The 15,140-nt window shown below is 48.8% G+C and overlaps 1 protein-coding gene across 3 annotated transcripts in view; it reads right to left on the bottom strand.

Moving 5' to 3' along the window:
• The window catches only part of GSDME (gasdermin E), a 59,979-nt gene that overhangs the window by 20,582 nt on the left and 24,257 nt on the right, over nucleotides 1-15,140 (bottom strand). For all 3 annotated transcript variants that reach the window (XM_055293637.1, XM_055293636.2, XM_063609724.1), the window contains one exon: nucleotides 129-300. In XM_055293637.1, the coding sequence (XP_055149612.1) occupies nucleotides 129-300 (172 nt within the window). The remainder of the gene's footprint in view (nucleotides 1-128; nucleotides 301-15,140) is intronic.

The following is a 15,140-nucleotide window of genomic DNA, read 5'->3' as shown; positions in this document are numbered from 1 at the left end:
TGAGTTGGGTTTCTGTTAACTTGCTACCGAAAGAGTCCTGACTAATGAAGACACCACCCAAAGAAGCCCCCGACCAAGGTCTCCATGACTGCCCAGCCATGACTGCAGGGCAGCCCGGCCGCACGCACCTGCACCGTCTTGGTCTGGAGGCCCACAATGCCGCCACACTTCTCCTCAACCTGCGTGTGCTCGGAGATCACACACTTCTGCATCGTCGTGATCTTCTGTGTCAGAACGCACAGGACCTCATTCCTTCCCTCCAGCACCTGCTGGAGCACAGGGTTTCTCAGATTTATTGTTCTGAAAAAAAAAAAATGGATGTGAGTGGCCTAGTGCCTCAGGGGACATTGGTGTAGTGTGAATTTCCTCTTGCACAGCAGGCAGCTGAGGAGTAAGCAGGTGACAGCCAGGCTTTGTTGATTTCCTGATGATGAAGGAGGGGGCAGGTCACCTGGAAAGGCATTAACCAAACTCTCTTGAGGCTACCTCAGGGCTGCCGGGCCTCTGGGGGCCAGGCTAGATGCCAGAGGGAAGGGGGCTTTCAGTCAAACAGCAGCGCCGGTTGTCAAGGAGAAGAAAAGAAAATCAACCAGGGCCAAGCGCAGTGGCTCACACCTGTAATCCCAGCACTTTGGGAGGCTGAGGCAGGCAGATCACTTGAGGTCAGGAGTTCGAGACCAGCCTGGCCAACGTAGTGAAACCCTGTCTCTACCAAAAATATAAAAATTAGCCAGGCGTAATGGTGCACGCCTGTAATCCTAGATACTAAGGAGGCTGAGGCACAAGAATCACTTGAACCTGGGAGGCGGAGGTTGCAATGAGCTGAGATCGTGCCATTGCACTCCAGCCAGGGCAACAGAGCAAGACTCCATCTCAAAAAAAAAAGGAATAGAAAACTAACCAGGAAGGAAACTACAATCCATGTGCCTTAGACCCTGGGAACTCCACTTTGTTATTTAATCAGAGCTGAGGGATGTCAGATGTCACAGCCGTGGCCCAGAGAATACAGGATTATGATGGGAGGAATGGTGACCAGTTGCTTCTCACTGAGAAAGGAATAGGCCTAAAGTATCAGTAGCAAGAAGGAAATTAGATTTGAACTAAGAGGAAACTTCTTAACCTGTCTAGGAAAGATGTTTCATCTCTTAGAAGGGGCTTGATGTCTTTTTACACATGGGGAAACTGAGGCTGGGTCCAGAGTCACTCAGCAGAGATTTGGGGCTCCCGCCCAGCCACTTGAAATTCTGCAAACTTTCAAGAACAGACTAAATTTTTATTTACAGGAGATGATTTCATGCTTAGAAGCAAATGATGAAATAACTTCTCTGGAGATCTCATTCAATGCTATGATTCTATGAAATGGACAGGAAAAGAACCAAACTAGAGTTGGTGACAGCACAAGAAAAATTATGGTATCCATGCTGGTCTTTTAAGAGGTTAGTTACCTTGAAAAGCTCAACACCCATCCCTGACCACACACGTGCTGGGTCACCCATCCTAGACAGACTCAGGTTCTCTGGGCTTCAGAAAGTAGCCCTGGAACTGGAGTGAGTAGCTAGGAAAGTCCCATCTCAACGTAATCACCTGCCCAGAATAGAAATGACTCGCGTGTCCATCAACAGATGAATGGAGAAACAAAATGTGTTATAGTCATATAATGAGATATCATACAGCCATAAAAAGAAGTGAAGTTGGACCAGGCACAGTGGCTTATGCCTGTAATCCCAGCACTTTGGGAGGCCGAGGCAGGCTGATCACCTGAGATCAGGAGTTCAAGACCAGCCTGACCAACATGGAGGAACACCGTCTCTACTAAAAATACAAAATTAGCCGGGCATGGTGGCACATGCCTGTAATCCCAGCTACTCAGTAGGCTGAGGCAGGAGAATTGCTTGAACCCAGGAGGCAGAGGTTGTGGTGAGCCGAGATCGTGCCACCGCACTCCAGCCTAGGCAACAAGAGTGAAACTCCGTCTCAAAAAAAAAAAAAAAAAAAAAAAAAGAAGTGAAGTTCTGACATCTGCTGCAACATGGGTGAACCCTGAAGACATTATGCCAAGTAACATACTCCAGGGACAAATGAACAATATTGTATCATTCCTCATATGAAATATCTGGAATAGGCAAATTCATAATGACAGAAAGCAGATTGGAGGTTACCGGGGCTGCAGGGCTGGAGAAGGGGAGTCACTGCCTGATGGCTGCAGAGTTCCTATTTGAGGTGATGAAGAAGTTCTAGAAATGGAGAGTAGAGATGACGGCACAACAGGGTGAATGTATTTAATGCCACTGAATTTTACACTTAAAAATGGTTACAACAGTAGATGTTGCGTCTCATCTATTTTACCACAATAAAAAATAGATAAGACATAGGAAAAACGGGTTCAATCTTAGTACTGGTTAAGGAAATTCAAATTATAAAAATGTCTCACACATGATAAAAATATATTGATGACAACCACAAAGCTGCCAAGACACTCCATTTCCAGGAAGGAACAGGAAACAGGGACCTTGGAGCCTGCAGGGCTGGGGTTCAGATCTCAGATCTGCCCTCCCACTGGGCAAGCTCGAGTGAAGGGCCACCTCTGCACCTAGGTTTTCTCATGGATGACCTGTTGGTAACAGGGCCCCCCTCCTCATGGGGTTGCGTCAGGGTTTAGATGAGATGCATGCAGTGAGCCATTAGGATGTGCCAAGCACAGAGTTAAATGCCACACAAACACTAGCTGACTCCACCCACCTTCCCGTGTCCCTCTATCAGGCTCACAAAACAAAGCCACAGTGTGTGCCCTGCATGGGAATTATGAGGCACTGAATTGAGTCAGAGGTGCTTTTCCACATCACTCCCTTCTTAAAAGCCTTCAGTGGCTATATCCCATGTCCAGTGCGTTCCCAGGCTGAGGCCCCATGTGATCTGCCCTGCCCCCTGTTGACTTTACCTTTCAGCCTTCTTACTACTCCTTAAAAATGCCAGGTGTGTGCCCACTCCGAGGCCTTGGCACACATTCCCTGACGGCCACATTTCACTGACTCATTGGTCACCTCCTCAAGGAAGCATTCCCTGCACCCCCATCACGCTATCACACCCTAAGATCACTTCTCTGGAGAGCACATTTCCATAGGATATTTTTCTAGCTCATTCCTTTATCTGCTCATGGCCTGCCTCCTCCATCCAGAATATAAACCCCACAGAGGTGGCGAGTGTGCCATCCTGTTGACTGCATATCTCAGGGCCAGGATTAGTGCCTAGTACATAGGAAAAGCTCAGGAAATATTTTTGAAATAAATGAGTAAATAAAACTTGCAGGGTTTTTTCCTCTATTTGCTTGAATGAATGTGTACATATGTATTTGTGCATCCACGTGTGAAAGAAGACATGGAAGATGGGGGAAATGGAGGATCTGCAGCTTGGATCAAAAAATGGTGCATAGCAGATGCGATCTTCCTAAGGGATTGCACGTCTTAGTCCCATAGGCAAAGACTTTAAAGATAAAAGCCATTGTAACCACCGGTCAGAACATACATTCAACTGTTCCCTTTCCAATGGTCTCTTCCTTGTATTGCTCAAAATTCTAGCAGATTCTTGAACGTCTGTCTATGCCCTCACAGCTAAGGAATGGGCTCCTCCCAGCTAGACACACATCAGACGTATCACCGCCTGGTGACAACCCCACAACTGCCGCCTTTAGGAGTCTGATGTGACTCTGCTGGATTGGAAATTGCAGCCCTCCTACCCACCCAAAACAGAATCCACTGAACACTTGACACTGCTCCTAGCCAGTGTGAAATTGTTTGAAAAGAAAAAGCTCAGCCTAGACCACTCAAGACTCCACTGCTTAAAATGCCCACCTCCCTCCAGAACCCCCACCTCAAACACCAAAAGAGAGGGGCAGCCATCTACGCAGGTGGGCAGGCAACTGCCTGCTGTATCTGATGACAGGGCAGTCCTGAGATGCTTTCTGAGTCGCTGCCTTCAGAAGGTCTCTGTGGGGCGGACCCACTGCAGCACAGAGAAGCTCGCCCAGAGACGGAGACTGTCTCCAAGGCTAGGATTCGGGGGACTAGAAACGTAAGTGTCACACAGCCACAGCTCATGCAGGCCACTGGGAATCCTTCCCTGGGCTACCAAGGCAGGGCTGCGAGAACCGCAGGCATCACCTAGCAGCAAACACTTCCACCCAAGTCACTGGGATTCCGTTTCCCAGGACAGTGCTGCCACCTTTTGGAAACCAAATGCTGGACAAATTTAATTATCTTTAGTTAGGAGAGGCCCCACAGGGACAGAGGGGAAGCTACACGTCAGGGAAAATGGATTGTTCGTTTGACTCTCTGAAAAGCAATCTCAGGAGGGAATTCTTCCCCATCTCCTCCCTGAGTCAATTCCACCAGGCCCCAAGCAGCCCCAGGGGAGAGCTGGTATCCCCTGGGGGCAGTGTTCTCAGGTGCAGACCCAGAATAGTTCAAGGTCACCAGACCCTGGCTCTGGCCCTCCTCGGAAGAGAAATCACCATGCAACAGGGCTCCCCTGTGCCTGCCTAGTGCAGAAACTAGCCAAATTTCAATGCCATTTGTTTACTGTATAACCTTATGTATTTTATTATATGCATTTAAAGAGGCCCATGGGTTTCTTCAACTGCTAATGGAGTTCATGAAACAAAATATTTAAAACTCTCAATTGAGGGTTTCAGGAGAGTTTAAAAAAAAAAAAAAAGCCTCAGAGAGGTTGATGGCAGTAACCAGCGTCACACAGCTGTGAAGCCCAGGTCTTTTGCAATGGCCTACATGGCCATAGCACCCATAGCTGCTGTCTCCCTCTTCTGGGTGAGGGCACCCTTGGGCTGTACTAGGAATTGAATCTTCATCTCTATTGAAACTCTTGTATTGCTATGTTCATTTCTGTATGTAAATATCTTGCCTATGTAACCAGACCAGTAGATGGAGGCTGGAAAAGCAAGTTATACCCAAGTCCTCTGGGAATCTTTATCAGAATATCCATGCCTGCCTGTCCTCCCCAAGCCCATCTCACTCTCCTCGTGGCTGCCGCCCTGTGCCATTTGACAGTTCTTCCCCAACTTGTCCTGATTTCTTTCCTCTCGGGCCCTGTGAGAGCCACTGAGCAACACAGACAGAATGGCTTTAGAGACACAGAAAACTATTAGTAGTGGTCGCCTCTTGGGTGGGGAACCAGATGGCTGGGAGGGGCTTTTCACCTTTTCTCTTTTGACCTTTTGACATTTAAACCATGTGAATGGATTGCCCAGTTAAAAAAAATGTATTTTAAAAAAAGTCCTTCTGGACAGACTGTAAACTCCTGGAGGACAAAGTACTTGCTCTTTTTATTGGTGCCTAGCCCTGTGCAATCCACCCAGTTGGGGGATAAATGAATGGTTTATCACATAAACCTGGGCAGGATTGGAATGAGACCCTCTCCCGAAGTCCAGCCAGGAGCCAATGCCCAAAGACAGGGAAAATAGAGCAGAAGCTCTTCCAGGAGAAAATGAACAAGCAGAGATTCTTCGTCCGCTTCACACGTCTGTCTAAGGGCAGCCTCCTTGCTCTTCCTGGGGGGTGGCGGGGGGCGGCAATATGAAAGCAAGAACAGGAGGCCACCCAGGCAGAGGCGTATATCCTCAACAGAAAGGGCCAGCCCCAAAGGAGCAAATCTGGAGGCAGGGGAAGGGGATGCACACTCAGTTGAGAACGCCCTCTCCTCACTCGGGGGCTTGCTGAACTCCGCCCACCCAGTTCTCCTGTGAGGTTGCCCTTCTGCTTGTACCTGGCAGGTCGATATAACACAAAGACCTGGAGTCATCCCAGAGTCGGTTCCCTGCTCTGTCTCCAATGTGGTTTAATGTTTGTCCCCTCTAAGTTTCATGTTGAAATGTGATCCCCAGTGCTACAGGCGGGCCCTGGTGGGAGGTGTCTGGGTCACGGGGGTGGATCCCTCATGAAAGGCTTAGTGCCTGCCTTGCAGTAATGAGTGAGTTCACACTCTGAGTTCACACTGGTTAAGAGTGTGGTACCTTCCCCCTCACTCTTTCTTGCTCCTGCTCTTGCCATGTGACATGTTTGCTCCTCTTTCACCTTTTTCCATGACTGGAAGCTTCTGGAGGCCTCACCAAGAGCAGATGCTGGCACCATGCTTCCTGTACAGCCTGCAGAGCCATGAGCCAATTAAACCTCTCTTCTGTATAAATTACCCAGTCTCAGGTATTTCCTTATAATGATGCAAACAGACTAACACAATCTCCTCCTAGCTGAGCTACTGCTCCAGTCCTGAAGCTTAGTTTGCACATCTGTAAACTGAGAATTTGTTATGAGGGTTATGTTCAGTGAGTTCTTGCATTAAATGACCCAAGCTCTACCCAGCAGATGGCAGGGGCTCCGTAAATGTTTTTTTCCTTCCACTATTGGCAAGGAAGGCAAGTCAAGATCCCTTTCCAGGGTGGTCAAAGAAATGGCCAGAATTTTCAGGATGCTTTATAAGGGAACCCTCAGCCAGGTGTAGCAGGAGGGGCCGCAGACAAAACTCCTCAGACACCGAGTTAAAGAAGAAAGGGGTTTATTCGGCTGGGAGCATCGGCAAGACCCCTGTCTCAAGAGCCAAGCTCCCTGAGTGAGCAATTCCTGTCCCTTTTAAGGGCTCACAACTCTAAGGGGTGTGCATGACAGGGTCGTGATCGATTGAGCAAGCAGGGGGTATGTGACTGGGGGCTGCATGCTCTGCTAATTAGATTGGAACAAAACAGGATAGGGATTTTCACAGTGCTTTTCTATACAATGTCTGTAATCTATAGATAACATAACTGATTAAGTCAGGGGTCGATCTTTAACTACCAGGCCCAGGGTGTGATGCTGGGCTGTCTGCTTGTGGATTTCATTTCTGCCTTTTACTTTTGACTTTTGCTTTCTTTGGAGGCAGAAATTGGCATAAGACAATATGAGGGGTGGTCTCCTCCCTTAAGGAAGTGGACCCTCAAAGCAATTAAGAGCATGGCTCCATGGACACAGGACAGGAATTGGATACAAGACGCGGGTACATTCAAGACAGCAGCTACATGATACAGGACGGGAGATGGCTGGAAAAGGAGACCAGGCAGGAGCTGCTGGGAGGCGGCAGGCAGTGATGGAGGGAGGGAAACCTGGCTCAGAGCCCAGCGTGGTTGCTGGAGACCAGAGCAGCCCAGCAGGAAGGGAGGCTCCAGCTCTTCCAGCATCCATCAGCTCCCCAGGCCCAGCCCTAATGAAGCCGCTTCCTCTCCCAGCCTGAAGCTTTAATTTCCATTTTCTCTGCTTCTAAGGCTTTCAAGAGCCAAAATGCAAACTCACAGAGGAGAAACCCAGAGACAACTTTTAAAAGTCTGACAATATCCAAAAGGAGGGAAGCAGGTTTCTTTACCAAGGCATAAAGGAGGTCCCCAGGATGCCTCCTGCAGAGACACAGGAGGGCGAGCTTTGTCATGCAGACCCCACACTTCAACTCTCCTTCATTCATCTCCACAAATACCTGAGTCCTGCTATGCTCCAGGCACCAGGCCAGATGCAAGCTTCTCAGGGAACAGGCCAAGGCAGCCACCACTAGCAGGGTCCTCTTACACAAAAACCCTTGATAATAACAATGGTAGGCCGGGCGCGGTGGCTAACGCCTGTAATCCCAGCACTTTGGGAGGCCGAGGTGGGTGGATCACGAGGTCAGGAGATCGAGACCATCCTGGTTAATATGGTGAAACCCCGTCTCTACTAAAAATACAAAAAATTAGCCAGGCATAGTCCTGGCTACTTGGGAGGCTGAGGCAGGAGAATGGCATGAACCTGGGAGGTGGAACTTGCAGTGAGCCGAGATCACCCACTGCACTCCAGCCCGGGGGACAAAGCGAGACTCCGTCTCAAAAAAAAAAAACAATGGCCTTGAGGAAGAGTTTCCAGTGGAAACCCTGGGGAGCCTGGTAAGGCTCTCCAAACCCTAGGGGACATCATGACAGAGCAAGAGCTTTTGTTGAGTCTGTTGTGGAGAAATTTTAAAACTAGAAGGGACCCAAGGGGATTATCTAGCTCTGGGCAGAAAATCAGTTTCATCTTTATTTTCACCTTGATTAATCCATCAGCTATTACTGCCTGGCTGTAGGAAAAGGATTCTAAGGCTGAGTGTGGGCTGGAAGACAGTAAGGAGGAAGAAAGCTGTGATTAAATGGCAGTGTCTGCTTGGACATGGGAGGGGGATGGCCCTGATCACCTGGATCTAACCCAGTGTCTCTGCTCATTAGTGAAGAATGCGTCCCAGAGAGGTGACAGGCCCACCTGAACCACATGGCCTGTTAGTGGCAGTGCCAAAATCAGGAACTGCATCTTCTGACTCTGAGACCAGTGTGCTTTTCCACTACACTCTTCTAAAGAACAACAGAAAGTGAAAGGTACAAACGCAGACTGAGGAAATGGTGCAATACTGCCAGAGGTGGTTTCAACATCTCCCCAGAAACAGAGATGGGGACATGACAGAGAGCCAAAAGATGGTGGCCAGCCTGCTGCTCAAGGAATATTAAGCAAGAATTACTAACCCACAGAAACGGAGATATGTATTGATGATAAAGTCTTTAGTAATTCCAGAATTTCTCCCAAGGGTTTTGATTTATTGGCTAAAACTACAGTTTACAAAGGATCACATGTGTGTTCACAGACCAGCTGTAGAGTGGGAAAATTAGGTCCACAGACATTGCCTGTAAACTCCTTGGCTTTGCCTTTGTGACATTTCATTAAGTGGGAAAGTCTGCTTCTCTCTTGATAACCAACCTCCTCCAGTCTACAGAGATGGCAAAGAGTTTTATTTCAGTAACTGCCCCCTAAAATCCTGGAACACACACACCATTGCCTCCTTCATCTGCCGATTACCCCTCCAAGGGAGGCTCCATTCGCCCTTTTTAAAGACTGTAAGCTTTTTGACAACAAAGGCAGGAGAGCAGCGCTCAAACCACATCTGTGCTGCTTCTGCAGGCCCTGTCCCCAGCATCCTGTACTGGGAAGGCTGCAAAACCCTCCCACACTACGAGTGGGGGGTGCCACTAACTGCCGTCCCCAGCACTGTTCAGGAGCTAGGGGGGCTGTAACAGGGGAGGAAGAGACAGGGTGCACCCAGCCCTGCCAATAAGTCTTGATTTGTCTCTCGGCCATTCTTGGTCACTCCATTTTTCTTATCAGGAATCGGGGGCAATTCTGGCCAATGAGACCTGAGGAAAATCTGTTAGGGGTTCTCAAGTTTTTCTCCCTCTTAAAAAGGGACACAAAGAAGAGGCCACTTTTCTGCCTCTGGACCTTTTGTCTGCAATGTGGCTGCCATTTAGGGATCAAGAGAACTTGAGCTGCCAGGACAAGCAACAGATGGCAGCTGCCACAGGGGCCCACGGAGCCACCGAACTGACCTTCTGCCATTAACCATTCAGCCAACCGGGACGCACCCTCTTGGAGGTGTTTTCTTACGTGAGATAATAACAAATGTTCTTTGCAACCAGACACCCTAACTGGTATATGAAGTGACCGTCATCCTTATTTCAGAAAGCAACAAGAAGCACAAAGAACTCAGAAGCCAAGGGGCTGGGTGAGAATGCAGCTCAGCACCATCCACCCCCAAAGCTCTGAACCCATCTGCCTCTCCTTCCTGAACCTTCCTGGGCCCTGCATACAGAAGGTGCTTAATGCATGCTTGATTGTTAAAGAACTGGCAGTCTTTCTGCTCGATCCCATGAGAGCTTCCCAGAGTCAGGAAGTGGATCCTCTTGGAAACGAAAGCAGCCGCCCACTGGCTCCCCAGCAGGTACTAGCAGTCCCCATTTCAACCACGTTTCATAACAGAAACTTCCCACACATCAGAGATGCTCAGCCCACAGCCGGGGGCAGGAAATCTCTAGAAACCTCAACTCCTGTGCCCTGGGCCTCCACTTCCAACACAGTGAGATAAGACTTGCTCTTTCTCTCTCTCTCTCTCACTTGGCTGTAATGAAGATGACTTCAGGACTGTAAAATGCTGGGAAAATCAAAATTGGGGCAGAATGCTCACTGCACATTGTTGCCAAAGTGACCAGGTCACCCGCAGACTGTGGCTGCTCCGCCTCTATCCACACTATAGCCTCTAATACCTTCTCTTACTCACATACGACGACCCCTGGAAAGAGAAAGGACAAAATGACTGAGCACCTGTAGATGTTCAGCCCTTTAGACGAGTAATTAATTAACTGCAACCAGTGGATGAGATGCAGCAAGCCTGGAAGATGATAAACCAAATGCAGCTGACACCCAGAAGTGACTTCACGCCAAAGCCCTTGGAACGTGTGTGTCTGTTTCCAAGCTCTGTGCATAGCAGTTGGATTGGAAAAATCATGTGTTTAGTGAACCTGGTTTTAAATCCTGAATCCAGGCAAACTAATTAATTTCCACATTCAGGCTCCTCAGTTGTAGAATAAAGATAAACCAATTATCCTTTCAAGCAAACTGGGCTCAGTGTGCCGAAGGCACCGCGCCAGACCCCACGACAAAGGAGGCAGGGGCGTTCCAGGAGGGAAACGGACACAGACGCAGGCACTTCCGACACACTTGACCCTACAGCATGGTTAGTATCCCACCAGGGGTGATGTGGCTCCTGAAGGAAGTGGGGTCTAACCTAAGGAATACTGAGGAATTGGCTGGGTGACACAGGAGAAGTGAGTCTGTGTATGCCCTTCATGCGTCTGTGCAGACAGGAGGAGTGAACGTCAGACAAGGATTGGAGGTAGAAGGAGCCTGGAGTATTAATCCCAGGAACTGAAATAAGCTCAGCGACTGACCTGGAGGATGTGAGGGCAACTGGTGAGAGATTAGGCTAGAGATTGAAAGCATGGCTCTGTTGCACAGAGGAGCCTGTGGGCATCCCCCTAGGACAGGGGAGAGCACAGAAGGCATGGCTGGGCAGTAAGGGGATCTGACTGGCTGCCCTGTGGAGAATCAGCTGGAAGGGGAGAGATGAGAAGAGGTAAGAGATGGTTGGTGGAGGCCTGCACCATTTCCCAGAGAAACTGTTATGAGACTGGGGGAATGGGAACAGGTAAGGCTGATATTTAAGAGGTAGAATCAACTGGTAAGAGACAAGGTGTGGGAGAGAAGGTGAAGAAGGAGCCATGTCTGATATTCAGATTCCTGGCTAAACCAACTGGACTCATGCCTCACCCACCAGCTCATTGGAGGGTTTAGAGAGATGAGAAGTGCAGTGATGAGTTGAGTCTCTGTGTCAAACACTGTATGAACAGCCCAAGTGGAACAAACATCTGCTCACCTAATTCTAACTCCTGACTCATCCCAGCCATCCTGACTGAAGGCACTGCAGCTCATCAGTTCTGAGACACATATTTTTTTCTTTACATTTTAACATCTCAGAAATCAGGATGTTTTAAAATTGATAGGTGGCACAGTTTAATTGGCAGTGTTCTTTCTCAATGGTACATAGAATAATGGTGCCTCTTTCAATGGATGACATCTTGGATTTGAAGAAATACAATAATGCCTATCAGTCTCAGAAGAAAATAGTACTTGAATGACTCTTCTTAGGACTTAAATCCTACCTAGTTCCAAAAAGATCTGAAGTTGCCTTTAAAAATAAAGCTCAGCTGGGCACAGTGGCTCATACCTGTAATCCCAGCACTTTGGGAGGCCAAGATGGGCAGATCACAAGGTCAGGAGTTCAAGACCAGCCTGGCCAATATGGTGAAACCCTGTCTCTACTAAAAATGCAAAAATTAGCCGGGCGTGGTGGCACACACCTGTAGTCCCAGCTACTTGGGAGGCTGAGGCAGGAGAATTGCTCAAACCCAGGAAGCGGAGGTTGCAGTGAGCTGAGATCACACCACTGCACTCCAGCCTAGGCAACAGCAGAGTGAGACTCCGTCTCAAAAAAAATAAAAAAATAAAGCTCATCAGACAAGGTGATTTCTGTAAAAAGACTAAAACCACTCCCAAGAACAAGTATTGGAGGGTCCCCAGCACACCCTTCTCTATAGGAAGCCACCTTTACACTGTGAAAGGAAGCAACAGAAGTCAGACAAGCTTCCAAGACCAAGACCAGGAGACAGAATAATTTAGAAAAAAAAAAATAAATTGGCAGAATTTCAGATAGCACAGAATTGAGTGTGGCCTGGGGGTCTCAGGAAAGACATCTTGTAAAAAGAGTGGATTTGGTGGGGACTTGAGCTTCACAGCTTTACTTCCCATAGAGAATATGGTGACCAGGACAAGGCCCATGAAGGTCTTACTGACATTGCTCAAGGGCTCCATACACCTTTACTTAAGAATCAAATCAACATCTCCTGCCACAAACAAAACACGTACAAAGAACAGCCTGTGTGCTATGCAGACTTCTCCGTAGCCCAGCTACACGTATGGATCAGCACTTATTTTGGGGAACACGGGTTGCATGCAAGAACCAGAGCCCCACTGACTTTCACTGGAGGTGGTCAGTCGCTCCATAGTGGAGTTCAGAATGGTGACCACGCAGCTGCCTACCTCCTCCATGGGAGACGAAAACAAGAGCTCAGACAGAACATCATGCTGCACATCAGAAACTCCAAGGACTTCACCTCCTTCCTGCAGCTCCGTGGCTCCCTGTCTGGCTCTCAACAAGCTGCATCACACCTTCCCTCCCCGAGAGCTCTGGCGCTTGCCAGGTTTGCTAGCCATGCTCTATACTTATTGCAAGTGGTAACACTAACAGCCACAACTAATGAGAACTTGCCACATGCCAAGCACTACTATACCTGCCCTGTTTATATTCTCTCATGGAGTTCTCACAGTAACACCGATCCCATTTTGCTAATCAAAGAAATTCTGGGTCGTGAAGGTAGAAAAAGGTGTCAGAGAGGCTGAGGCAGGAGAATGGCATGAACCCGGGAGGCGGAGCTTGCAGTGAGCCGAGATCGCGCCACTGCACTCCAGCCTGGGTGACAGAGCAAGACTCCATCTCAAAAAAAAAAAAAAAAAAAAAGAAAAGAAAAAGGTGTCCCATGTGTCTTGGTTTAAAGAAAAAGATCTTTGGGTAAGCTGGTTAGGAGGTGGCATAGTAGCATTTATTATGTTATTCCTTAAACCTTCCCTCTGTTTCCACCACAAATTGTTTTGATTTTTAAAATGAGCCTGAAGTTTACCACCCTGAATTCGGCCTAAAAATACCTCCACCTGCCAATACTAGGAGACCAGCATAAAGAGGTACTGCCAGCCCCTCCCACCCCAGACCTTGGGATGCTCTGGTTTATTGTGACCACTTACACCTGCCCTGGAAGGAGAAACAGCAAAAAGAGAATCAACGACAGGACCAGAATCAGAGAACTCATGTTCTCCAAGTACACATGGACATAAGTCTTCATTGTTGGGCACAAACTGTTTACTAAAAATAATGATTCCAGTGCTGAGTAAAGCACAAAGACAAATGGGATGATTTTCAAACTCTCTGCTAGCCATCGGGAGATGGATCAGGTAGGAAGGAAGCCCAGTTCAAACTTTGTTTTTTCCAAGAAAGACATGGTTCCTCAAATCTTTCTCCTTGAAAAACTCCTAAATAAAAGTTAAAGGACCGGGAGCAGAGCAAGATGGGTGAATGGAAGCCTCTCGTGATTGTTCTCCTCACAGAAACACCAAAGTCAACAACTATCTATATAAAAAAGCACCTTCACCAGAACCAAAAATCAAGTGAGCAATCACAGTACCTGGTTTTAACTTCATTTTGCTGAAAGAGGCACTGAAGAGGGTAGGAAAGGCAGTCTTGAATTGCCAACACCACCCCTCCCCTATCTGGGCAGCAGCCATGTGGCACAGAGAGAGAAGCCGTGTGCTGTAGGAGGGAGAGCACAGCAACTGTGGGACTTTGCATTGGAACTCGGTGCTGCCAACACCGGGCAGAACTCAGCCAGTGCCCACTGAGGGAGCATGTAGACCAGCCCTAGCCAGAGGAGAATCACCCATCCCAGCCGTCAGAACCTGAGTTTTGGCAAGCCTCGCCACCATGGGCTAAAGTGCTTTGGTGTTCTGAATAAACTAGAAAGGCAGTCTAGGCCACAAGGACTGCAGCTCCTAGGCAAGTCCTAGAGCTGTGCTGGGCTCAGAGCCAGTGGATTTGGGGGGTGGGTACATGACCTACTGAGATAGCAGCCGGGGTGGCTAAGGGAGTACTGGCTCTAACCTCCCCCAACTCCAAGCAGCACAACATGCAGCTCCAAAAGAGATCCCTTCCTTCTTCTTGAGGAGAGGAGAGGGAAGAGGAAAAAGATCTTTGTACTGCAACCAGAATACCAGCTCAGCCACAGTAGGATAGGGCACCAGGCAGAGTTGGGAGGCCCCCGCTGCAGGCCCTAGCTGCCAGACATTTCTAGACACACCCTGGGCCAGAAAGTAACCTGCTGCCTTAAGGGAAGGATGCAGTTGTGACCAGATTCTTGTTCTTCTCACGAGCCCTGGGCCCTGCATGATCAGCAACAGTAACCAGGCAATACAGGCCACGAGCCTTGGGTGAGACTCAGACGTGCTGACCCAGCTGTGGTCAGGTGTGACTCGGCACTTTCACAGCTGTGCTGGCTACGAGGAGAGATTCCTTCCGCTTGAGAAAAGCACAGAGAAGAGTAAAGAGGACTTTGTCTTGCAGCTTAGGTACCAGCTAAGCACAGTGGGGTAGAGCACCAAGCAAGTCCTTCAAGTCTCTGATTCCAGGTTGTGGCTCTTGGATGGCATTTCTGGACCTACCCAGGCCCACAGGGGACCCCACTGCCCTGAAGAGTGAGTCTCAAACCTGCCAGCATTCACCACAAGCTGACTAAAGAGCCCCTGGCCCTAAGTGAATATGGGCGGTGGCCTGGCAGTGCTCCTTGTGGGCCTGTAGTGCTGGTGGACGTGGGTGAGAGTCCTCTGCCTGGGGAAAGGAGAGGGAAGAGTGAAGGGACTTTGTCCTGTGATTTGAGTGCTAGTTGAGCCACAGTAGAGTAGAGCACCACATAGATTTCTAAGGTTTCCAACTCCAGGCCCTGACTCCTAGACAGCATCTCTGGACCTGCCTGGGGCCCCAGGGAAATCACCTTGTGTCTGAGGGGAAGGACACAAGCCTGGCTGGCTTCACCACCTGCTGATTATACAGCCCTAGGG

The sequence above is a fragment of the Symphalangus syndactylus genome, chromosome 9, assembly GCF_028878055.3.
Source record: "Symphalangus syndactylus isolate Jambi chromosome 9, NHGRI_mSymSyn1-v2.1_pri, whole genome shotgun sequence".
Taxonomy (NCBI): Eukaryota; Metazoa; Chordata; class Mammalia; order Primates; family Hylobatidae; genus Symphalangus; species Symphalangus syndactylus.
The sequence above is the reverse complement of the archived record's forward strand: the minus strand, read 5'-3'. Positions and strand labels throughout refer to the sequence as shown.